Source organism: Mus musculus, chromosome X (genome assembly GCF_000001635.26).
Source record: "Mus musculus strain C57BL/6J chromosome X, GRCm38.p6 C57BL/6J".
Taxonomy (NCBI): Eukaryota; Metazoa; Chordata; class Mammalia; order Rodentia; family Muridae; genus Mus; species Mus musculus.
This window is the reverse complement of record NC_000086.7, coordinates 160846800-160872265: the sequence shown is the minus strand read 5'-3', so window position 1 is coordinate 160872265 and position 25466 is coordinate 160846800. Positions and strand designations below refer to the sequence as shown.

The 25466-nt window shown below is 37.8% G+C and overlaps 1 protein-coding gene across 1 annotated transcript in view; it reads left to right on the top strand.

Annotated features, from left to right (window-relative positions):
- Positions 1-25466, top strand: part of Cdkl5 (cyclin-dependent kinase-like 5) — a 210374-nt gene that overhangs the window by 122416 nt on the left and 62492 nt on the right. The window contains exons 5-10 of the mRNA NM_001024624.2: positions 6213-6349; positions 11212-11332; positions 13407-13466; positions 15821-15911; positions 19936-20125; positions 25249-25329. Of these exons, the coding sequence (NP_001019795.1) occupies positions 6213-6349; positions 11212-11332; positions 13407-13466; positions 15821-15911; positions 19936-20125; positions 25249-25329 (680 nt within the window). The remainder of the gene's footprint in view (positions 1-6212; positions 6350-11211; positions 11333-13406; positions 13467-15820; positions 15912-19935; positions 20126-25248; positions 25330-25466) is intronic.

The window sequence follows — 25466 nt, the reverse complement described above, 5'->3', positions numbered from 1 at the left end:
AATTAATATTCCTTCTTTTAATTCTTTGTACCATTAGCTTTCTTTGATGAATGAAAAATTCTCTCTGCTTACCACTAAGCCTTCGTACATGGCTACCTCCAGTGAGCTGCGCACTCAGCTCTGTGTCACTGGGGTGACACAGGGATGCTTTTATATCAAAAAATGGGTAGCATTTTATCTCCTGTTGTTTGTTTCCTATAAATGTTTTTCTCTTGAAATGGACATATTTATATCTTTAATTCTTATGAAATGTTTAGTAATTGTATAGTCTTTCCTACAGTTGATTCCACTCTTATTTTTACCTAGAGACTAGCAAACTCTGTACTGATCTCTTAGTTTGCATGATGCTGTAAAACAAGAATTCGTGAATTGTAAACTTTAAGAGCCTAGATTCTGTATAAGAGAGGCCTTGAAACAAAATTTCCGGCCTTGATTATCTAAAGAATCTGATTATCTGAGCTGCAGCACCAGCTACTCCTGTTACTATCATACTCCCCTTTCCTGGACAAACCAGATCTCTTTCAAACCTCAGGGATTCTTATAAGATTTGGCAACATTTTGCACTTTTTGTGATTTCATAAATTTTCTCTGTTCTTTAACTTGTACTTCATCTCTAAAGACTGAAGGGTCCTCATCTTTTTTTGGTACATAAAACAGTAAGTAACATCACCATTCCAACCTCTGGCCACATTGATTGTCCTGCTGCTGCTGCTGTCCTGTCTTCAATCAGAGCATGGTACCCTATGGTTTCGTTCAAGGATGGATTGACTTCTCTTTTTCATTCTATCTGTTTAAAGGTCTGTTTGGGGGCCTCTTTGGCTATACAAAGATGTCAGATTTGTGGTTTCATAAAGTAGGTTACAGCTATTCCTGGATTTCTTTTCTAAGCCCACGGCTCTTTAAAAATAGGGTTACAATAGTTTCTGCTGATCTTTAGATTTTTCTTTTCATCACTGACTTATCTTTGAATTTATTTTGCTCCTGTGAGCTTTCTTCTTAAAAAGCTGCTATCTTTTATTTTAGTGAATCTCTTGATTTTTTTTTAGGTGTGTTAACTTGACTCAGTGGTAAGCCTGCAGAAGTAGGCCAGAGTTTTGTTTGTTCTTACTTTGCATCCTTTCGGTTACTGTCGCTTTGTCCTGGGTAGGGTGGATTGTATACTGACTGCATAGAACTTTAACAACCAGTCCAGTACTGCTTTTGTTTTGTTTGAGATAGGATATTGGTATGTAGCCCAAGATAGCCTGAAATTAAAGTTTCATATATTCATTCATTCAATCTTCCTACTCTCCCCCTCTCCCTCTTCCTCTCCCCTTCCACCCCTGCTCTCCTCCTTTCCTTCTTTCTCTCTCCCTCCCTCTTCCCTCTTCTCTCTTTTTTTTAACCACCATGTGGTTGCTGGGATTTGAACTCGGGACCTTCGGAAGAGCAGTCGGTGCTCTTAACCACTGAGCCATCTCTCCAGCTACCCTCTTCTCTTTATTTTGAAAAATTATCTTATTGTAGCCTAGGCTAGCCCAGAACTCATAGTTTAGCCACAGATGGTTTTGAACTTGTAGCAATCCTCCTGCCTCAGCCTTTTGAATGCTAAGATTACAGCTGTGAACCATCATGCTTGACTTTCTTCAGCAGTGCCTAAGGATGAGATTGGCTAGCATGGTCTTAAACCAGTATAGAAACATTGACTTTTATAAGTAGAAGATGCCTTTAGAATAAACCACTGTAACTCCAGTCAGTCTCAGTTTATAGGTGAGGATCTGGTATGTGTTTAATGTGACTAAAATGCAGACCTTCACTGACAAGTCATGTTATGCTCTTTGGCTATGTGGCGATAGCAACAAGCCAGATAGCTGGATCTAACGTTACAAAGTCTAGGCATCAGTGTAGGGATTGTGACTCACTCTCCAAAGCTCACTCACTGTAATACACCATACCACCTAAATCCCTCTGTTCAACTTAGGTTGAATGTGACTCTGAGTCCATGTCCCCAGAGAAAATTAGCTATCCATTTTAGATGTCAGTTATTTATGAACAGAAGAAATTAGCACAGATAGCACACAAGGATTATCTCAACTCATGGTGATTTGGGGAGGGGAGGATGGAGGATGCTTGTTTTCATGCAGTGTGCTATGGCTCCCAATGCTTTGCTCCTTTTTGCTTGTTTTAGAAGCATGTGTGTCGGTGGAGTGTGCGTTACTTTTCTCCATCATCTCATTATTTACTACCACACTTTTCACTGTCCATGGTAGGCTAGAAACCTTAAAAGTACTCACAGAAAGAAAATTATAGCATGTTCCAAGTAATGGTGAGTGCTTAGTGTGCTTGCACTTTGGGAATTAAGCACTTCACTTCTTGCCTGTTCCCAATCATTACAGTCTTAATGCATAAGGTTATTACTTATGGCTGGCATAAAGAGCCTCATTTTCATAAAAGGCAGCTCAAATGAGGTTGTGTTGGCACACTACACCCTAAGTGATGTTATTGTGTGTACCTCCAACCCCCAGCCCATTTGTGTGTGTGTGTGTGTGTTCCTGACAATTGAACTTAGGACTTGCACTTGCTCAGAAAGCACTCTACCACATAGGTATATTCCAGGCCCTCTTTTTTATTTTATTTTATTTTATTTTATTTTATTTTATTTTATTTTATTTTTTGTTTGGAGACAGCTTTTCAGGACATTGTCCAGGCTGGCCTTGGACTTGGAATCCTCCTGCTATAGCCATCTAAGTAGCCACGATTACAAAGTGCCACCAACCTAGTTCACTGTATGCTTCCTTTCAAAGAATTACTTATTTTCTTTCTCTCTTTATAAACATTCAGAATCCATTATGATTTTATAACTCCACTGTTAGGTGGAGCTAGTATATATGAATGGTATATTTTATCAGCTACCAAAAATCAGTGAGGCTCAGGTTTATAATCAGAAAGACTTTGGCTAGAGAGATGGCTCAGTTGTTAAAGTCTAGACTCAAACCAGAAAGACTTCAGTGAAAAAAAAATTACAGATTATTAGATGTATTTACTGATGAAAAAGTTTATAATCAGAAATACTTTACTGAGAAAAATCATAAATGATTAGGTTTAGTTACTGATGAAAGTGTAACTGCTTTGCCTAGAGTTGCATGTTGCAGCATGAATTGCTTAAAAGACAGAATCCAAAGTCTAGCTCTCCAGCTCTTTTCTGGTGTTCCTTCCATAATTGCTATTTTAATTTGGACATACCAAGGCCACCTTATCTATTAGCACAATGAAACTGTCCCAACTTGCTAATTAGACACAACACTGTATTTTTGTTTGCTTTTTAAATGCCCAGTGTGCCCAAGCATTTGATTAGAGAAGAAACGCCAGCTGTATCTACTTAGTAACCTTGTAACTCCACTCCATATAGCTTAGTGATCCTGTTACAGATTTTGTATGTAGACACATATACTGTTGGCCCTAAGTACTATTAGTTTTCTGGATTCCCCATTTTCATAGTCTAGAAACATTCAGGGTCAGAGATGAGTAAGGGGAAATAAATTCTGTCTTTCACATTACCTCCCAACTAGCCCTTTCAAAGTTTTCAAAAGAAAAATTGAAATTACTCTACTCCGAACTGAGAAGACAGAGTTTATTTGTTGGGCATATTGTTGGGCATCTCTTACCTGGTTCCCACATCTGAAGTTGGGGAGAGCTAGGCATATAGATCTCTTCCTGGGCCCAGCGCAAGCATTCATAACAGGAAGTTGTGAGTATTTCCAGTTCTGCCAAGTTGAATGTATGTTGGACAGAAGAGCTTAGTCAGTAAGCAGCCTCAATCCCAATCCAAAGGTCCAAAGTGTGAAGTGTATCCAGATTTACTTGTTGAGGGCTTGTCTGATTCTATAAGTAGGAAATTTCATACTTGACTTTATGTAATATCTTGGAGTCAAAAAATAAGCACATTGAAAACATTGTATAAAGTTGTCTTCCATGATATGGATATATGAAATGTAAATGAATTTTGTATTTGAATTTGAATCCAAATCCCAGGAGATTATTATTACACACAGCTCGCTTGCTCTCTCTCTCTCTCCGTATGTATGTGTGTGTGTGTGCTCTCTCTCTCTCTCTCTCTCTCTCTCATGTACTTACTTATTTCATAATCGAATTTCTAAAATGTTAGACACTCCTTGGTCACAAGCATTTCAGTTCAGGGACACTCCACTTGTAGCAAGGAAACTGATGAGCTGTTCCGTGACAAGAGAGCCCTGTATATTGTGGTAAGGAATGGGATGGGAAGGAGTTGTCTACTTATAGGGTCTGATAAATCCCCTTGCGGCATGAAATTTTACAACAAAACAGTGAAAACCTGAAAGAACTAGTGCCATCAAGAGCCAGGGTAGAAGACTGAAGGTACCGAGCTTAGAAAACAGGTGAAATGGCCCTCTGCTGACAAAGGTTAGGGCTGTTATTGCAACTGAAAGATTAAGATGAGAGAGACATGAAATTGGCATCCTGATATAGTTTCTGATGGAGGTTGGTGCCTTAGTGGCTGGACCACTATAGTAGTCAAGAGCAGAATTTTTGCACAGCAACATCCACAACCTTTCAAACCTGTGTTCCAGCAACCTCCAATGCTTTTCTGGCTGAAGAGTGCCTCATTCATGTAACCAGGTCACAAAGAAGTAGTGACTTTATGTTTCCTGGTTGTCATCGATCCACCAGTTCCACAAAGCCCTGTTTCTACCAACCTCTTCTTTAAACTCATTTTGAAGGGAGCTGAATGTGGGGGCTAGATAGAAAATCAGCTAATAAGCAGTCCTTACTCTGCATTTAGAATCTTTCCCTTCCCTCATCATGACCCCCAGTCAGCTTTTCCCCTTTTGGGTGCCTTTGGTAAAAAGCATGTTTTCTTCAAAGCCATAGGTGTTCTTGTCTTTGTCCCAGAACTTCCAGTTTCTTTCGTTTCAGACTTAAAGGCATGCCCGTATTTGAGGTCCCCACAACATAATCTCAACAAGCCTGGATTCTGGCCCCTAACCAAAGCCTGAGACCAAATGTGTTTTAGAATTCATCATTTTGAAGTTTTAGAATGGAAATATGGCACTCTACATAGCACTCTGTAATCAAGGCATTTTTCTATAGCCTAGACTATGAATATTCATATTAAGTGGGTTAAACAAAGAACATAAATAGTCTCATATCAATTCCATGATCCCTCTGAATGAATTTGTCACAAACTTAGAAGGGGTTTAGTTTTCCAACTAGGGATTTTAGAATTATGAGCCTGTACTCTTGAGCATACATATTAAAAACACACTACTTAGAATTTCTCAGTTACCTCTTAAACTATCATAAGTAGACAATTAAAGTAAAATCCTAGCTTCTTGCTTGTCTGCCCATTAATGTGGCTTCTGTCTCGCCTCCCTGTCCATGGAGGATATCACAAGTGAAATTGATGGTATGGAAGGGCAGATACTGGTACAGCACAGGATCTCTATCCCAGAACAGCTATACCATCTGTGATAAACAGATGGAGATGCCATGGGAAGGCAGCAGGAACCCACAGCAGCTTCTGTTCAGAGAAATAAGGCACTCTTAAGAATTTCCTATGATTTGACCATGAACTGCGGCGTCACAGATACCTGATGCACAGCCTGTGCTCACTGAGGCCATTCGCAAGCAAGCCTGAAAAAAATGAAATATTCTTTTTAAGACAAAACTTGAAGCTAACCTTAGGACATGAAGTGCTACACATACTGGACACAAAGCTTCCAGCACACATTGATGGGGTTGGCTCTCATAACCCTTTTAAACAGTTTCTTCCCCAACACAGAATGTTAGAACCAAAATGATGATGAATTCATGTGCTATGTCTATAAATCTGTGGTTTGATACAACAAAAAGGAAAATAAAATGCAAGCAAAAAAATGGGTTTGATGTGTTCAAGGAAACCTTTTCTTTGTTGTGTGTTTTGTTTGGGGTTCTTTGGGTACCTTATAGCATAGGCTGGCCTGGAACTTACCATCCCCAGCCTCAACCTCCTGAGTGCTGGAATTATTATAGGTCTGCACTAAGTCTTTTCTTTAAATTTTGTTTGTTTGTTTTCTTTCTCTTACCATGAAAATGTGTTAATATTCTATCTGTGAACATCTTAAGTAGATGATGTTGTCAATGGTCTTAAAATTCTTTGAACGGTACTTTTGAAAGCTTTCATTTATTTTCTTTCTTCACTGCTGTCTATATTCTAGAAAATGAAGAAGTCAAGGAGACGACCTTACGAGAGCTTAAAATGCTTCGCACTCTCAAGCAGGAAAACATTGTGGAGCTGAAGGAAGCTTTTCGTCGGAGAGGAAAATTATACCTGGTGTTTGAATATGTTGAGAAGGTAAGTCCTGAATGAATAGCCAGCATGCAGCCTCACCTGTTTTTTTCTGTTGTTTCTGACCTGAGTGAAGAGTGTAGTATTACTTAGTATGCCCTATCGGTGTACCCATAATCTGAGGGTATTAAATATGAAATTATCTTCCGTAGTCATTAGATGTCCTGAAATAGATTTAGGGATTTGATACAAGTTCGATGCATTCAGATGCTCTTGTTAAACAACTTCTGAAGTCTTAGACTCTATAAACAACAAGTGGTTTTCCGATTAGATTTACTTCAATTAAACATGAACAATGTCTCTGTGGGAGAAATAGGTGAATGGGCAGTATGATAAAGGACGGCAGGGTACACATCTGTCCTGGCAAGCAGGAGCTAGATCCTTCAGTCAGACCTAGGATGCTGAATGAAGAAAGCAGACGCAGTCTTTTAAGAACGGCCAGCATTCTAGCTTTCGTCGGGGAATTGTAAGGCAAGGCCTGAAGCGGCTGTTAAGAATACTAGAAAGCACTTTTAAAAGGATAACTCATTAATGAACATTTTAATATTGTGACCTAGGGGCAAAAGGTTAACTGCCTCAGAATTCCTTAAAGCACAGCTGACTGTGAGCAGCTGATTTTAGCTGCTTACATTAGGAGAGACTGCAATCAGAGGAGCCTGTTGAAGGGTTTGTTGCTATGTGAATAGGGGACTTCTGAAGTGTGCGTGCACAGCACAGATTAAGCCGGAGAGGCTTCTGTTTGCTGTGCATCAGTCCCCTGGTGAGTCTTAGGACATACGGGGCAAGAAAGCAATGGTTTGAAGAACGCTGGCTGGTCATGTGACTTTGATTTCATTCACCATTTACCCAGTATCTTTTAAATGAACAGCACAAAATAATGCCTACTAACACAATTTAAAATATATAGGACTCTTATTTTATTTCTAATATTTCTTTATTAAAAATAATTTTATATAACATGTTCTGATCGTGAGCTTTTTCTCCCTCAACCCCTCCCAGCTCCTCCCCTCCTCCTCATCCACCCAACTCCATGCCCTCTTTCCCTCTCTTTAAGAAACAAACGGGCGAGCACTAACAAGAACAACAGAAGTTTAAAAAGAAGGAATGTACACATATACACACATACACAAACCCAAGACCCATAAAAATATAAAATTAGAAACCATAATTTACAACCAAAAGACCAGTAAGAAAAAAAAAATGGCTAAACAAAGCAATACTGAGTAAAAAGTCTACAAAAATACCATTGAGTTCATTGGTGTTGGCAATCTACTGCTGGGCCTGGGGCCTACCCTTAAATGTGGTTAATATACCCAAAAAAGGCTCTGTCATTGTAAACCAGTTATTATATGCTACTTCTCTAAAATCTGTTTCTCTGTGTTTGTTTTGGTATTTCCCTATCAAAATAAAACCTTAAAAAATGGTTGTTTAAGAAAAATATTGCTGTACTAAGGTTACGGAAAGAAATCAGATTATGTTTATTTTCTAGTTAGCACAAATATGTGTGCAGTTTTCAGCTCTCCCTGGCGATGAAATTTGTCACATCTAGTATTTCACTTTGTCTTTTTTATTTCTGTTGTGTTCGTGGTGGTGGTTTGTAATAAATAACACTTTAGTATATCAACTAGAGATATCTCCTCTGTATATTCATGTTCTCTGGGAGAAGCAATTTGACATGCCTGAGTTCTCTCTGCTCACAAAGGGCGATGCTGCAGCCAGTATTATAATTTTCTGACACCGAGGCCTGGGCTGCTTTCTCTGCCCCTGTGATTCTTGAATGGAAGTTAACCATCACACATGCCCACCAGTGGCAGTGCCTGGCAATCTACAGTGAGTCCCAGGAGTATAAGGAGAAAGATGCTCAAACAAAATTGGGAGTTGTTAACTGAGACCCACAATGGCAGTGCCTTAAACAAAATAGGAATTTCTATCTTCTTCACAAACATAGACAACAGGAGCTAGCACAGGACTGAAAGGCAACTCTCTGCTCCTTTGTCTGTAGTGTCAACCCAAGCTGTCACATCCAGTTAGCTAGTATATAGTGACATGGTCACACTTGGCTGCAAGACAGAAAGGAAATGTACCCGTCATTCTGAGTATTTAAATCTGTGGTTGAAAATTGTATTCCCTATAGAATAATGAAAGGTGGCTGGAGGGTAATAGTCTCTCTGCCACTTAGGAACCTTGAGTAGAACATGAGCTGAGAGCATCATCTTTTCTGGACCATTCAGCTCTCTGTGCTCCCTTGTTCTTGGCATCTCCTGCATATCTGTTCATTGAAAAAGTGCAATTAGCATAGCGATTTTTTAAAGCTGAAAACATTCTTTCAACATTTTATTTTAACTGAAACCATAAATATACATCGAATCCTCTCTAGAGATTGGTTGAGGTGTTTTGCATATTGATCTTCTGATTAACGCTCTTATTGGCCTTTGTTGCATATGACATGCCCATAAATGCATCTTTAAATTGGAGCAAAGGCTCCAAAACCTGGAGAGCAGTCTCCATGCAAAACCTGTCAGTATTTATGCTTATCAGTGCCAGCACCTGTTCCTTACCAGTGCTGTATGTATGCCTCTCACCGTTGACATGCATTTTATGCCTCTCTTTTGTTGTGTATTTCCAAACTATTAAACACGATTTACATGTGCACAGCAACTCTCTTTTTAAAGAAACCTTATTTCAGTGGTTGATAATGATACTTAATTATATTGATTGTTGGGAGCCTTCACAACTTCTATGGTGGGTTTTATCTAGTAGTGTTTCTCATATTAGACAAAGTTGAGCAGCGTAAAAAAATACTTGTTTGGAGCTAGAGTTGTAGCTCAGTGGTAGAATGCTTCCCTAGCGATGCAAAACTAAAACAACAAATAACAGCAAGCCCAATAAGGTTAACATAAATGGATTGCGCCTCAGTTCTTTAATAATGAAAATGAAACAGCACAGAATGGCTAGGACAGCCTGCTTCTCTGCACCCAGTGAGGACAGCAGCCATGGTTCAGATGGCATATGTGCAATAGAAGGACTCTGTATATTCTTCAGTTAACTTGTAGATTTCTTTAAAAACAAACAAACAAACAAGCAAGCAAAAAAACATGTATCCTAGTTTCATTCATGTTGCTGTGACAACATATCCTCACAAAAAGCAACTTAGAGGACAAAGGGGTTTATTTTCCCTTGCAAGTGTAGGTTATACTCTGTCAGTGCAGGGAAATCACGGAGCAAAGAGCTTGAAGCAAACTAGTCTTACCATATCCACACTCAGGAGCAGAGAGAAATGAACGCATGCATAGCAAGTGCTCAGCTAGCTCTCTGCCCTTTTTGTACCATTTAGAGCCCCAAACCCAGGACTAAGGCCACACATTCAAGCTAGGTCTTTTTTCCACATCAATGAAAGCAATCATGACAATCCCCCACAGACCTGCTCACAGGCCAACCAGGTCTAGGCAATCCTTCATTGAAACTCCTTTCCCTTTATTATGTCAACTTGACAATTAAAACTTAACTATTACAACATGTACAACAAAATTTCATAAACATAATTCTTTCTGCCATTTCATCAAATGCATCTTTAACTGCTGTTTTGTTCTCTCTCTCTCTCTCTTTTTAATGGAATTTCAAGGGTCAGTAGGCTTAAAGATTCCATTACCTTGATTCATGTTAATGTTCCAGCAATTTGGCCATTGTTGCTGTGCACCATTGGTGTAAATGGCAGTAGTGAAAAAGGCAAAAAGCTGAGCATTTGCTTCGGGTGGTGTGACTTCTTGAGGCTGTGAGCAGCATCTGAGCCTCTGTTTATCCCCAGGTTATACTTAAGATCCGTCTCTTTGTGGGCACCTTCAAACAAGCTAAGGCTGTACTGTGAGCCTTATTGATTGGGCTTTGCAAAAAAGATGGAGAATCTTTGGTTAACTTGGTAATGCAATGGAGACCGAGTAAGGGACTAACCTAGCATTTCTTTTAAATATATATTTATTTTTATATATGTGAGTGATCTGTCTTCATGCTCGCCAGAAGACAGAATTGGATCCCATTGCAGATGATTGTGAGCCACATGTAGGTGTTGGGTATTGAACTCAGGACCTCTGGAAGAGCAGCTGGTAACTGCTGAGCCAACTCTCCATCCTCTTAACTTAGTTAGCATTTCTGTTAAGTTTATAGCTGGGTCTCACTATGTAATGTCTTCTAAGTTCTGGAATGACAGACATGCATCATGGTACCTGACAAGAGAAAATTTTGCATGAACTTTGTACAAAAATGGTCTCTGACTCCAGATGGACTGTTTTGAATTGTTTAGGGTTTGTGTATTTCTTTAACAATATTTTCTTTAATTTGTGTGTGTGTGTGTGTGTGTGTGTGTGTCTGCTGCTCCAGTGCACATATGGCAGTCAAAGGACAAATTTGTTGAGTTAGTTATCACCTTCCACCTTTACATGAGTTTCAGGATCACACTCCTGTTGGGAGGTTTATGTCATTAAGCAGCAAGTGTCTTTACCCGCTGAGCTATCTCACTGGCCCTCAATATTTTCTAGCCTGTTTTAATTTTTATAGAAAATGTAAAAATTAACCGTAGAGAGATCCCCCTTCTTCCCCCCTCCTCTTCCTTTCCTTCCTTTCCCCCTCCCTCTCCACCCTCTCAGTAAGGCAGCAGTAAGGAGTAGTAACAATATAATTTCTCATAAAGTAAAATTTTTGTTTAATGCACTATCCTGATCTACCATAAGCTAAGTTATAGATTAAATTCAGACCATAGAAACAATGCATGTTGTATATCAGCTGAATCCTTATCTAAGGTGCTAATGATTAGTAGTTCATAAGTGATGGTCTTGCCTACTCTTAAAGATGAATGGCTTTGCATTTGCTTTTAGAATATGCTTGAATTGCTGGAAGAAATGCCAAATGGAGTTCCACCTGAAAAAGTCAAGAGCTATATCTACCAACTAATCAAAGCTATCCACTGGTGCCACAAGAACGACATCGTCCACAGAGGTGAGTATAGACTTTTGAAATGGAAAAAAAAACTAAATCAGTTGGCTAAAATTAAAGATCTACTGTTTTAAGAATATCTCTATCTAAGTTAATCATATTTTGAAAGTAAATAGATATAAAAAGCCCTTTGCTCTTCAGGTCTCCTATAACCAACAAAGGGTACCATATTTGGCTATTGTGTTGATATCTCTATTAGTATGACCAAGTATTCTATAAACTGTAGCAATAACTAATGAGTTAGCAGATACAAATTTTGAAGCTTATTCTGGATGGAATTGAGTGGCAAAAGGACAATTTCCATAACCTTTGGATCTTATGAATAGACTAGGGAATGTGAACCACCTCAAAACCAGGCTTTGTAATGGCCTTAAAGTCTAGTATATATCTATCTCCACTTCCTGAGTTTTGCTCCCTGTTGGCAAAAAGTAGCCCTTTCCTGTAGTTTGAAGGGATAATCAGCCTTTTATGGGCCATGACTATACTTCTCTAAACTATATTACTTTTTCTTGAGTATCACGAAGTCAATGGTTTCAGCAATAAGGAAAATTATTTGCTCTGTGTTATTTTGACTCTGATATTTGCTTTCTAATAATCTTACACTGTGAAGTTTTACAGCAATGGGGCACAATTTGATACAATAATAAAGCTAAAATTTTTATCAGAAAATATTGATAATATTTTTGTCTAAAAGAAGTAGATATGTCAATATTATCTTTGTACTATGCTGTTGTACAGCTAATGCTGTTGATTGTTATTATTATTATTACTACTATTATTATTATTATACTAGATTCATCTGTACAAATGTGCAAGGATAATCACCTTTAAACTAGTCTTACTTTTCAGAATAGCTGAAAGGTATTATGAAGATTTTGAACACTTACTATTTGACTTTCATAGTTACCATGTTATCAAGATTGAAAATGTCATAAATAAATCCCCAGGTTAACTAGCTATCTAGTGGCTTAGGTGCTAGCTCTAAAAATAGCCCATGTTACACTTTAGCATGTTAATGAGGAGTTGTGTTGGGTGTGTTTCCATTATGAGGCTGTGTTTTGTTTAAATGTATAGCTGATTAATGTTGGGAAAATAGGATTCTAGTCTGGGGCTGCAAATGGTAGAGTCCTTGACTAGCATGTGTAAGACCTTTGATTCAGTCTACCTGATTAGAAAACATAATTCTGTGACTTCGAGATCTGTAGATTCCACTGTGCTCTCTTCACTTTCCCCTCCACCATAGAATAGAGAGACTAAGTACGGAACTCAGAAAATAAAGTTGGAGTTGTTCTCTGGGCATTTGGGAGCTAGAGGCCGGAGGATTGGGAATTCAGGGCCACCTTTGACGACATAAGAGTTGAAGGCAGTTTCACATACATGAGACCCTAGCTCAACAAATACAATTAAAAGGTTCCTCTCAGTGGAATAGCTCAACTTTATTTTTTGCAAATTTCTGCTCCTCAGTTCCTATCACATCTTTCCATGATCTACTGGAAAATAATGGAAATCTTAACTTGATTCATTAGCATAACTTCAGCATTAAATGTTGTTTTAGTTGTAAACTACATGGAAAAGCTAAGTAGGTATGTGAATATAGGAATTATACAGAGCAACTTTTACTTTCCTGTTAAAAAATAAAATATTTATATTATTCTGTTCAACTACTGATGTGTGTATTTTCAAAGATAGCATGTAGATATAAAAATTTGAGGTTTAGTCTCCAAAATTTTGCATTATTAATGTTTTATGTAGCAAAAGTAATTCCTTGAAATATATTGATCTAAATTTAATCATTTAAAAATTCCTTACCGAGTGTCCTCTATGTGTTGTAGGTTCTAGCCTTAGCAGAGGAAGGGAAAGAGCAGGATTTGGGGGGGGGCCTTAGGGCTCTTCTTGGTAAGAAGTTAATTGAAAGTTTTATGTAGCAGCCTAGCATGTCTTGCTCTTCTGTACACTGCACAGTTTTCTAGGCAGCCTACTCAGATGAGTTTACCCAGAAACCATTGCAGTGCTACAAGTGTCAATCAGCAGACCACAGAACATTCTTACTTACTATTTTTTAATCTTGGTATTCTAGATATAAAGCCTGAAAATCTCTTAATCAGCCACAATGATGTCCTGAAACTATGTGACTTTGGTGAGTTAAAAAGAAATTGAGAGTATTAATTTAATAAAACCATTAATGGGTATCTTTTAAAGGTATATTAAAACCAATCTTGTTTTGATTTAAATTAGCAGAAAAGCATTCAGTTGGGTCATATGCTGCCAGGTGGTGGCTGGGGATGGCTTTGCTTCCTCTTTGTTGTATGGTGTATTATCTACAATTTTAACAAATTATTCAGGTACTTGTCTAACAGAAAAGAGTTTGAAGCAAATAATTGCTTGCCGTATAAGAGTAATGTACCAAATTACCTCAGAATTGGAGCTTCCTGGGTTTAGTAGGATAAAATATTTTAAATATTGACAGAAAATGTTCTACATTTAGTCATAACTACTAGATCTATGCTCGTATATATTCACAGTTATGTATGGTATGCATACAGTAGTTACATCTATAAGGTCAAAGCCATTTTTAAAGTACTTCTATTCTTCCATTTGTTTCTGTTAAATAATAAATGAAAATGGTAATTTGTGTATAATGCTCTTATTTCTTGAATATATAGAAAAACTTATAAAATTATACTCCTAGTGAAAACCTGTATTGTTTCTCATGTAGGTAATTCTATTTTAAATACTGTTAAATATTTTAAATAGTTTAGAAAAGTTCTGAAATCTTGAGTTAGAGTGTTTAGGTCATGGCTTGTCAAAATAGGTCAGAAAGGAGCATTTATGAAATGAAGCAGATAACTAGAAAACTATAATCAAATTTTGAGTTATCTTTAGTACTTAACAGTTGATTTAATTATTTAAATTATTTTATTTTAAAATAGGAGCTCGTGTATCCCAGATTGGCCTCTAAGTCACTATGTAGCTAAGGATGTCTTGAAACTTCTGATCCTCCTGCCTCCACTTCTTGAGTGTTGGGGTTATGATCATGTGCTACCACACCCCGTTTATATAATGTTAGAGGTAGAACCTACAGCTACCTGTGTACTAGGCAGAGACCACCAACTGGGTGTATTCCCAGGCATCAATATGACAACTCTTTAGAATATTATTGGAAACTGGAGAGAGATGGCTCGGTGCTTAAAAGTACTTGTTGCTCTTGAAAAAGACCTGGGTTCAGTTCCCAGTACCCACACAACAGCTCAGAACTGCCTGTAACTCCATTTCCAGGGGATCTGACTTCTGTTTTTTGGCCCCCACTAGTTTCCAGGAATCTTTTCTACTTATGAATTCCTCTCTGTAATTGTGATATGTCCCAATGTTTCAGTAGACTCTGTGTCCCTAGAACTCTATTTACTATGCCTCCATGATTCTCTGTTAAGATCCAAGGTGACTAAAGAGTATAAAACAGATAAAATACAAAGGAAATGCCTGCAAAATGATTAATATTAAGAGGAAAAGAGTACTGTTTCTCCAGAACTCTTTCTTTCTTTGGTCAGGAAGTTCCTCCTGGCAGCACTACATGTGGTGTTCTGTGTCCTGTGGGTCCTATCAAGGACTTCCTAATTAATTGCCTTCCCTGGCAGAGAGGCAAACTCCTTTGTCTGACTTGAAGAGCCCTATTCAGAAGTTATTCAACAAATGCTTCAATAAGAAGACTTGATTAACTGAAGTTAGGGGCTTTGTCTTTTTGCTGTTGTTTTTTTAAATTGTTTCACTTTAAGAAACACAAATTTGGGCTGGAGAGATGGCTCAGCCATTAAAGACTCGGCTCACAACCAAAGAAGACAAAAAACGCTAATTTCTCTTCTCACAGGAACCTTCATTTTTACTCCAGTTTTAATGTTTTAGTTCTATATAACCCTGATGGTGAACCTCTATGACAGTTGATGAGTTAGATGGGTAATTAATTTATCTTACTGTTTCATTTTGTAGTCCTAAACCTTTGGAAAGAGTGAGAGACAAAAATAATGCTAGTGTCTGTAAGATAATTAAGATGCCCCTAAGTTGCTTCTACAACAGTAAGGGCTAAGAATAATTTTCAGCCCACTTGTTTCTATCAGTGCCAACTGTTAATTGTTTACATAATGACTGGAACTGCTCAGCAACAGTAAATACACAAATACAATGTAGGTCTCACTTAGCAGAACGAATGCAGGTGTGACTGACTTCTAGCCTGAGTGGGCACTTAATTTTACTCCTAAAAAGAGCCACTTTGAAAATATGGTCTGAATGCTTCCAAAAACACAGGGTGAATTTGAAAACATGGATGGGTTCATAGCAAATTCATCCTGTGCTTTAACATATGAACACAAGTAACTATTTCAAATAAAGTTGTTCCTAATAAACAGTCCTTTCAATATTAGTCATTATGTTCTTTTGGTATCTTTTTAAATATAGCTATAAGTAAAATATTTGGCCAACAGGAACTTGCTATTCTTTCAGGTTTTGCTCGCAATCTCTCAGAGGGCAATAATGCTAATTATACAGAGTATGTGGCTACAAGGTGGTACCGATCCCCAGAACTGCTACTTGGGTGAGTTATCTTTCTCAAATAGAGTGACCTATACACATTTATTGTTTGTATATATATATTCACTTATGGAAAATAAGGACTCTGGTTACTTACATATATTAGTTGCATATCCACTATAAAAGAAAAAAGACACCCAAGAACTTGATGCTATGAAACAAGCTTCATTTCATTTATCATAGTTCTGAGTGGCTATAACTTGAGTTCAGTGGAGTGGCCTTTCTTGGAGTCACTGATGGTAGCTAGTGGGCCAGAAGATTGACTGGGAGTTAATTGATGGAGTGTACTTCAGCTGGTGTCTGATAGATTCCTTTTGTTTTTCTCTTCATGTATGTGTGGTTTTGCAGGGAGTGGGGAGCTGTGTGTATGTGCATATAGAAGCCAGATCATCATTCCTAGACTACAATCCATCAGTTAGGCTAGGTGCCCTGGACAGTCAACCCCGGGGAGTCTGTTCTCTCTGCCTCTCCAGTGCTGGGATTGCAAGTGGGTGCCACCATGCCTGACATTTTTATGTGGATTCTAGGGACTGAAAGAATTTGGGTCCTTAATTTTTGTAAGTCATGCATTGCCACCAATGGATCCATTCTCTTAGCCCCTGGCAGACCGTCATGAATCCATCAGGACTTACCTTTAGTAAGCTAGTCCGTTTCCAAAACTGATAGGAGAATTCTGTGCATCAGGATGTTTAGCCCTAAAACAAAGGTGCTTTCCAAGTTCCTATTCCTATGGCATTTGTCTTATTGACCACAGCATGTCTCATGACCAAAGCATAATTCAAAGTATGGAGAAAAAAATCTTACCTTTTTTTTTTTCTGTTTTGGTTTTTTCGAGACAAGGTTTCTCTTTATAGCCTTGACTGTCCTGGAACTCACTCTGTAGACCAGGCTGGCCTCAAACTCAGAAATCCACCTGCCTCTGCCTCCCAAGTGCTGGGATTAAAGGTGTGCACCACCACTGCCCGGCAAGATCTTACCTCTTGATAAAGAAAAGTATTAAAGATGAATTACAAGGGGACAATTTGACATTCTGGCTTATCTGTTGCTACATTGAATACATACTTAAGTTTCTGTTCAGCCACTTTGCTAGACACCGGGTAAATACTGAACCAATTATCAACTTTCTTCTGAACAATGTAAATCTTGTTGGATGATAAATGGCTATTCCTAGTAAGCCTACATTGCTGATTTTTTTCAGCAACATCTATCTCCACACTCACCCCCTTTGCTTACCTCACCACTTTCAGAGCCCTGTCACTCATCTGTTAATACTAGAAACTCTTGCAATAATGTTCTTTTTTTAATGCAGCCCAACAAGGAGCCTGAAGTCTGCATCTCCATCACATGCTCCCATTAATAACTTTCTACCTATTCTAGGTTTTGCTCATTTCTACCTATCCTAGTATTTTCTCATGTTTTTTCAGTCGTAATTCCTTCCTTGGAACCCAATAACAGAGAAAGAAAACATACTCAAATAAACAAATAAAAGTAGTCATGTTGATAAATAATGAAAAGTACACAAATTGTTGGTTTTGCCACATTTCGCTTATGTAACATGCACATGTATCTGGGAAAGTAGGATACCCTTTATGTAATAGCAATGTAAATTTCTGTAGTTCTTATACCCTAAGGACTACAGGTATTACCCATTGAGAGTTTATTGGATGTTAAGTATTCATTTTCTAATGTTTGCCAGCCACCATCTGATGTAATTCTTGATTTATTGATAATCTAGAGTCAATAAGAATTATTGATGTTTTAAAAATCTTTATTCTCTTAAATCAAAAATTTGCTTTATCCTGCAAAGTAAATTATGATTAGTCACTATCATTTAAATGGATCAAGTTTTAGATTTCTGCATTCATTTGTGTGCGTGTGTGTGTGTGTGTGTGTGCACCCACATACATGAGTGCATATGGAGAGGTCAGAAGTTGATACTGTGTTTCTTCCTCTATTGTTCTCCTTATTTCTTTGAGGTGGGGTCTTTTGCTGAAGCTGGAGCTCATTTGGTTGGCTAGACTGACTGGCCAGTGAGTCCTCCAGGATCCTTTTGTCCCTGCTTCCCAGTGCTGGCATTAGAAGTACCCACTGCAAGACCCAAATTTGTATGTGGGTGCTGGGGGGCCCAACTCATGTTCTCATGCTTACGTAGCAAACACTTTACTCACTGAACCATCTCCCCAGCTTCTTGTTCTAATTTCTGATCTTGGTCTTAGGGTTGTTATTCTTTATTTTTCATCTGCATGTCTCCTGAGTACCTTTGTAGATTCATTGCACTGTATTATATTTCTCTGAGGGATTTGAAATTTGAATTTACTGGACACTGTTTGCCAATGAAGAAATGAGTAGCGAGTAAATCATTCTTAGAACTGTAACCAAGAGCCCAAGTATGGTAGAAGGACTCTTTAAAATGTGTTTTTGTTTTTGTTTTGTTTGCTTTTGAGATGGTTTTACTATGTAGAAGCCCTGGCTGTCCTAGAACTCACTTTGTAGACCAGGCTGGCCTCTAACTCACAGAGATTGCATGTTTCTGACTCTCAAGTGTTGGGATTAAAGGTATATGCCACCCCCCAACCCCTGGCTAAAATATGTTTTTTTTTCCTATAAGATAGTCCCATGGAGGATATTGTGAGAGTAGCTTTATTATGAATCTTTAGAGAACATTTATTCTCTAATGGTTCCCATTAGAAAACTGAGGTTTTGAAAAACTGAGGTTATGTTTAGATATGTGTGACAGTTGCCCAAAATAGAACTCAGCACAGCCAACTTGAGCTAATTGTCATGGTCTACTTTAAGTACCATATTATGTGTGTAAAAAGTTTACTGAAATTGATTGATATTTGGTTTTATATTAAAAGTCTACATGTTTATACGTTCCAAGGACTTTGCCCTTGATATTCAAAAATAGTTTCAGCTGCATAAAATATTCAAATTAGATGATAGGATTAAAATAGCTTGTCATGAATGTGTGAGGTTTTTCCATAGGTTTCTCAATCCAGTACCATAGGACAAAGTTTTCTTTATCTCAAATATTTTTGAAATTAGTATGCTTCATTGCTCAGAAAGCTACCAAAGATGTCTAAACGAGCTTTCACTGTGGTTTTAGATTTTTTTTTTGTGAGAAGGAAATGAGATAAATGAAATACTGATTTATTGTTGCAGTAACTTATTAACCTAAATATATTCTGTATGCTAGCAGTGCTTAGTTTAAAATTTTTATTATCATAATGGCATTCTAGAATTTCATTTGAGATTATTTTTATATGTTTTATTTCAGATTTATTTTAAGGCTTAGATTATTTATTTTTGAAACTGTATATATAGTTTTTGTTTAAAAACTGTCATAAATAATTTTATTCTAGGCTTTAGGTACTGAGCTATAAGGCTCTTTGGGGAGCCTTAGATTTTTCATTTATGGCCTCCATTTGTAGCAAATTCTTTGTAGCAGACTCTCTAAAACTCTCTACTGATTCAGGTCCTGGAAGAGAACTACAAGGTCCTAAATATATTAAAACATGGTTTGAGAGCAATAGCTATCAGAATGCCTCATATAATGTACAGTTATAATTAACTCCACTGTTGGAAATTATGATACTAAACAACCAGAAGTTAAGTAACGTTCAGTATTTGTTCAACGTACACAAAGCAATGGCACGTTCTACCAGACTAAAGCTCAAAACTGGATATAAATTTTGACACTTAGCAAGCTAAAAGGATAATTATTTGAAAATACACTTCCTGGGAACATTCCATTCCATAAGTGAGGTGCTCTTATCCAATATGTATACTACATTAGGGTTTATTAAAACCATTCATGTTCTAGATATACACTGATTTCTTTATGAGTGTGGGTTATGGACTTGTGAGTTGAATGTTTGCTTAGATGGCTCTAATTCTTTATTTGCAGTCTTATTTTTTCTTTAAGTGCATTCATCCTTTACATCATGAATTGCTCCAAAATAAGCTAGTAATTGTTAAACCCTTTTGTGTCTTTAGTTGCTAAGACCATTTCTTCTTTTGCTTTTCAGAGCCCCCTATGGAAAGTCAGTGGACATGTGGTCAGTGGGCTGTATTCTTGGAGAGCTTAGTGATGGCCAGCCCTTATTTCCTGGAGAAAGTGAAATTGACCAACTCTTTACTATTCAGAAGGTGCTAGGACCACTTCCATCTGAGCAAATGAAGCTCTTCTACAGTAACCCTCGTTTCCATGGGCTCCGGGTAAGAGGCTTTGCTAAAATCCCAAATGGAATCAATCTAGCAGCATTTCACTTGCTGTTCATTGCACAATGGAATCCTAAGCTATGCATTGCACATTCCTCCCTTCCCATCACAGCGGTTTTAATCCTCACTATACTGACTATTATACAGTATTTGTGAAATTAAAAAAAAAATAGTCACAATTCTCAAGTAGGAGTTGCTAATGTCTTCTTTTCTAATATGTAAAGTTTGAGTTTTCAAAATCATTTTATCATGTACATCATTATATTCCAAACTTTCATTTTACACTCTTTATTCAAACTATTAAGCATCTCCAAAGTATAGAAATGTGCGAGTAGCTGCTGTTTACTTAGGAAACTTGGTTTGTGCTGGCTTGAAGGCAGCCATGAATTCTTGTATTCTGCAGCTTTGGAGAGGCTGTTGCACAGATATTTCTTGTGCATTGACAGTGAAACATTCAATCTTTGTAGAAGTCAGAAGCCTTGTTACCTTTGAGAATATAATGAAAAACATTTTTGAGGTCATAAACTTTGCTTAAATGAGGAGTGTGTAAGTGCCAGAGGTATGTCATTGGAATGACGACTGATGTATAGAATCCTCCTTATTTCTGTCTACCCACAAAAGCAGTTTTTAAAGTTTTGAGCCAACACATCAATTTGTAGTCATTGTAGAAACTATCAAATAATTTCATCATCCCATCTTTTATTTTCTTTTCCAATGCAAGTATATGATTCTTAAACTATGATCTTATCTTTTAAAATCTATTTTTATTCTTTAAAAATGTCGGATATTCAATATACTGTATTTCAATCATGTCCAACCACCATTACCTCTCTCCAACTCCCTCTAGGGTCCCCTCACCTCACCTTCCTCTAAGCTTTCTGTCCTCCATTATTTTTATCCCTGTTGTTATTAAAAATCCAGGGTCTAGTAAGTGCTCCCCATGTATGTCTGAGTGACCTACCAGCAGCTATGTCCGCAAATGAAAATGACTTTTCTTTCCTCAGCAACCATAAACTAACATGGTATGAGAAATTCATGGTGTTGTCTTGCCATTTGCAAAGCCCTTTGGTTTTGATCTTTGACTTTCTGGATGTCAGTTAGCTTTTGTTTGAGAGCACTACTGCTTACATGCACATGCGTAACACAGTCCCAGCTCCTGCGGAGCCCAGCCCACTTGAAAGAAATGAACCCACTGAGACACACACAGTTCTTCATACCCCTCTCTCCTTTATGCTCTCACGTCCTCTTCCAAATGTGCCTAAGTTGCTTCAGATTTGTTTTTCCTTTTATCTTTGCTTCTATTAGCCAAAACAAAAAACAAAAAAAACCAAAAAAAAACAAAACCAAACCAAAAAACAACAACAAAAAACAACCATTGATTGGGTTATAAATAGCATGTAATTCAACAAGTTAATTTGACAGTTATGGAACATTTCTCATCCTAGATGCTGAAAATGTGGCAACAAATAGAACTTGCTCTTGGTCTATCAGAAAGACAAATATATTCACAAGTAAAATAAAGATAGTCCTAATTACTGAATTTCTGTTTCACTGAGAATCCTTCCCTACCCCCTGCCATCACCTGTGAGGCCCTGCTTGGCTGGGCCCTTTTGTTACCTGACCTTGTCTCATAGCTGTCTCCATACACCTGCCTTCAGAGTCTCACCACACTTGCTTATTCTTTGACCTCTATAGGCATCCCAAGGTTTTCATACTTTCTGACCTTAGGACTAAGGTTTCTTCTCCTGGGAGCATTCTTACCTTGCATGATCTCTCCTTCTACTGTAATATCAACCCAAAGACAATCTCCTCTCATACAGCTCCTTCTTACCCACCCCAACTTTTTTTTCTATGCTTTTAGTTAGCATATAAAATAATTTTCATTACATTCATACATGCATATCATTGTATCTAACTTTTATTCACAGTCCTCATTGCCCTCATTCCTCCTTCCCTCTCTTGCCAGTCCCTTTGACATCCCCCTAAAAATAGTCAGTCTCTCTCTCTCTCTCTCTCTCTCTCTCTCTCTCTCTCTCACACACACACACACACACACACACACTCACACATCTAGATACTGCATCTGAGATAAAGCATGTGATATGTCCTTTCTTTGTTCACTACTTTGGCTCAACTCATCTCCCGCTCTATCCAGACGGCTTCCTTCTGCCTCAGAGTGAAATCTGCATTGCATGTATGAGAGGAAAGCTTGTACTTTCTTTCTTGAGTGTGGCTTATTTTGTTTCACATGGTTATCTTCAGCTCATCCATTTCTCTCCAGCTGACGTGGTTCCTTTCTCTTGATGACTGAATGAGATTCCATTGTGCTTTTATGTCACCTTCTCTTTATCTGTTCATCTTTGTTAGGCATCCAGGCTGGATCCATATCTTAGCTATTGTGAATACTGCTGCATTAAGTATGGATGTTCAAATAAGTCTGTGGTATGCCATTGTCAATTCCTTTTGGGCATATACATGTTTTTTTTTTTTAAGTTAGGAGTTTGCCTTCTCTCTCTCTCTCTCTCTCTCTCTTTCTTTCTTTGTTTTTTTGTTTGTTTGTTTTTTTGTTTTTTGTTTTTTGGTTTTTTATTTGTTTTTCAAGACAGGGTTTCTCTATATAGCCCTGGCTGTTCTGGAACTTACTCTATAGACCAGGATGGCCTCAAACTCAGAAATCTGCCTGCCTCTGCCTCCCAAGTGATGGGATCAAAGGTGTGCACCACCACTGCCCAGCTGGTCATTTCTTTTTATTTATTTTTTTTATATTTTTAAAAATTATAATGTGATTGCATGGTTTACCCCTTCCCATTCTTCCTTCCAGATCCTCCCATGTAGGTGTCCTTCTGAGCTTTCTCTCTCTCTTCTCACTCTCTCCCCTCCCTCTTTCTCTCTTTGCTTTTCAAGCAGGGTTTCTCTGTGTGTCCTGGAACTCACTCTGTAGAGCAGGCTGGCCTTGAACTCAGAGACCTGCCTGCCTCTGCCTCCCAAGTGCCGAGATTAAAGGTGTACACCACCACTGCTCAGTCAATAAATATTCCATCTATGACCTGCTCACTCTATATACTCTTACTTGTATGTATTATGTTTTCTGGGCTGGCTGTTAGGTGTTAGATAACCAATTATGTGTGCTTAGCTGGAAAAATCTATTTCTCCTACTCTCAGCATTCCTTAGTTACCTATAGTTCCTTGTGTAGGGTTGAGGTGATAAAAGCTTTACATGTCCAATTTAGCATGTCTGTTGGTGTCCTCCTTATTCACCTTATGTTTGGACAGTCATGTTGGTGAGGGTTTGTGTGTGTAGCTTCTGACATTCCTAAGAGACACAATCTCACAGCAAATTCCATGTCCTGGTCCATTTTGTTTATTGCAACTTTTCCTAAAAGTTTTTAGCTTTCAGGATTAACTCTTCAATAAAATGTTCTTCCTGAGGAAAGAAAAGAAGGATATGTAGTACAATAATATAAAACAGTGATTCTTAGCCACCCTATTGCTGTGGCCCTTTAATACAGTTCCTTATGTTGTGGTGACCTCCATTCAGAAATTTACTGTTGTTGCTATTTCATAATTGAAATTGTGTTACTGTTAATGAATCACAATGTTAATATCCGATATGGATACCTGACATATGATCCCTTTAAAAGGGTCACTCAATCCCCAAGGGGGTTGTGAGCCACAGGTTGAGACACTGATATACAAAGTCTTAATTAAAATTGATTGGTGGAGGGTCTTTTATCATGGTATGACAGGTGTCACTCCCTCTCCGCTGATAGGTAATGCTTCAGTAGCATCAAAAGGAACTTCTGCAGCTCCCTTGGGAGAGGTACTTTGTTTTGGAAAGAGTGTGCATTTGGATCACAGGCTTAGATGCAAATAGTACTTCTACTCCTTAATTATGTAGCTTTCCTTGAACCAGTTATTTGAACTTTCTGATCATTTTCCTTATCTCTTTAATGGAAAGATAATAATACTTAAAATGCCTTGCACAGCATCACATCACTGTTTTTCTTTCAAAGTTGAGTTCAAGATCCCCATAGGTTCTTCTGTGGCCACAGAGTCTGGCTGAGTCCTCATACCCAAGCCCTTCGTGCCTCATCCTCTTGAGTGCCGCCTTGCCAGGCTTTAGCTTCTCATTTGTAGATGCACCGTTCATCAATTCCTTTTCAACCAGACAACAAATTTCTCAAGTTTGTTTCTTGCCTTACCCAATATAACGTGGGGATGGTAACACAAATATTTATTAATATCTTGTTTGGTGTTACTACATAATTAGTCCTTCGGTCCCTTTATTCGGCATATTTAAGGATTTCCATACTTTGAAATGTTTCTATGTTAGCCTAAAAGAAATATGCATTGCAAGCAACCAGCACTGAACATTTGGGAGGTGGATGAGTGAATGTGTTCTGCCGGTATCTTACTCAGTGCTTCAGTACACTCAAGAGCCTGTCAAATAGACTGCTAGAAGGATACAACATCAAAATAAGCTTCAACCCCTCTTTACTTAAAAATGAATTTGTTGGTCTAGGTGCCTATATTTGCCCTTGGTTACAACTTCAAGACTTGATAAACAGATCATTAGAAGAGTATATTAAAAAAAACAATAATAGAACAAAGGCCTAAATTTAGTATTTCAAATAGTCTTTCAGGTTCTGGCTCCTTGCTGCCTTTTTCCTTTCTTATGTCTCAATTTCAGGAGTAAGTTACAAATTCTTATGGAAAAGCCAAGACATTTTTATATAATATAATATCATGGCCCTTCTGTTAGTTCTTCAGTCTGGCAGTATTTGTCTGTAAATTATTTCAGAACAACTTTGTGTAAGCATACATGATTCAAGTTATATAGACTCAGACTTTTATTCATTTTACAAGCTTCAGTGTTCTCTATCTAACTTTAGGTATCATTCTTCCCCTGTATGTTTTCCCACTATTTAATACTTAGTCAGTCCTATTAATCGATAACCTAAGATATATAGACACCAAAAGTTATGTGTAAATAGTAATTTAATTTGGATTGACACTAGGGCAATGATTTCTGTCCAGATGTTGTCTTGTGTAACTTTCACAAACATATGTACACATATCCTTCCTCAAATGCTAACATTCATGCTGTGTTGTTCTTACAGTTCCCAGCTGTTAACCATCCTCAGTCATTAGAGAGAAGATACCTTGGAATTTTAAATAGTGTTTTACTTGACCTAATGAAGGTAAGAAAAGTATGCTTGTAAAAAAAAAAAAAAAGAGTCCGTTGGTTTATGGATGCTCCTCTGCAGACTTCTTAGCATGCTTTTATGAATTAAATGTCTTCTTAGTACATGATTAATGGGGAGTATGTCATGTTAAA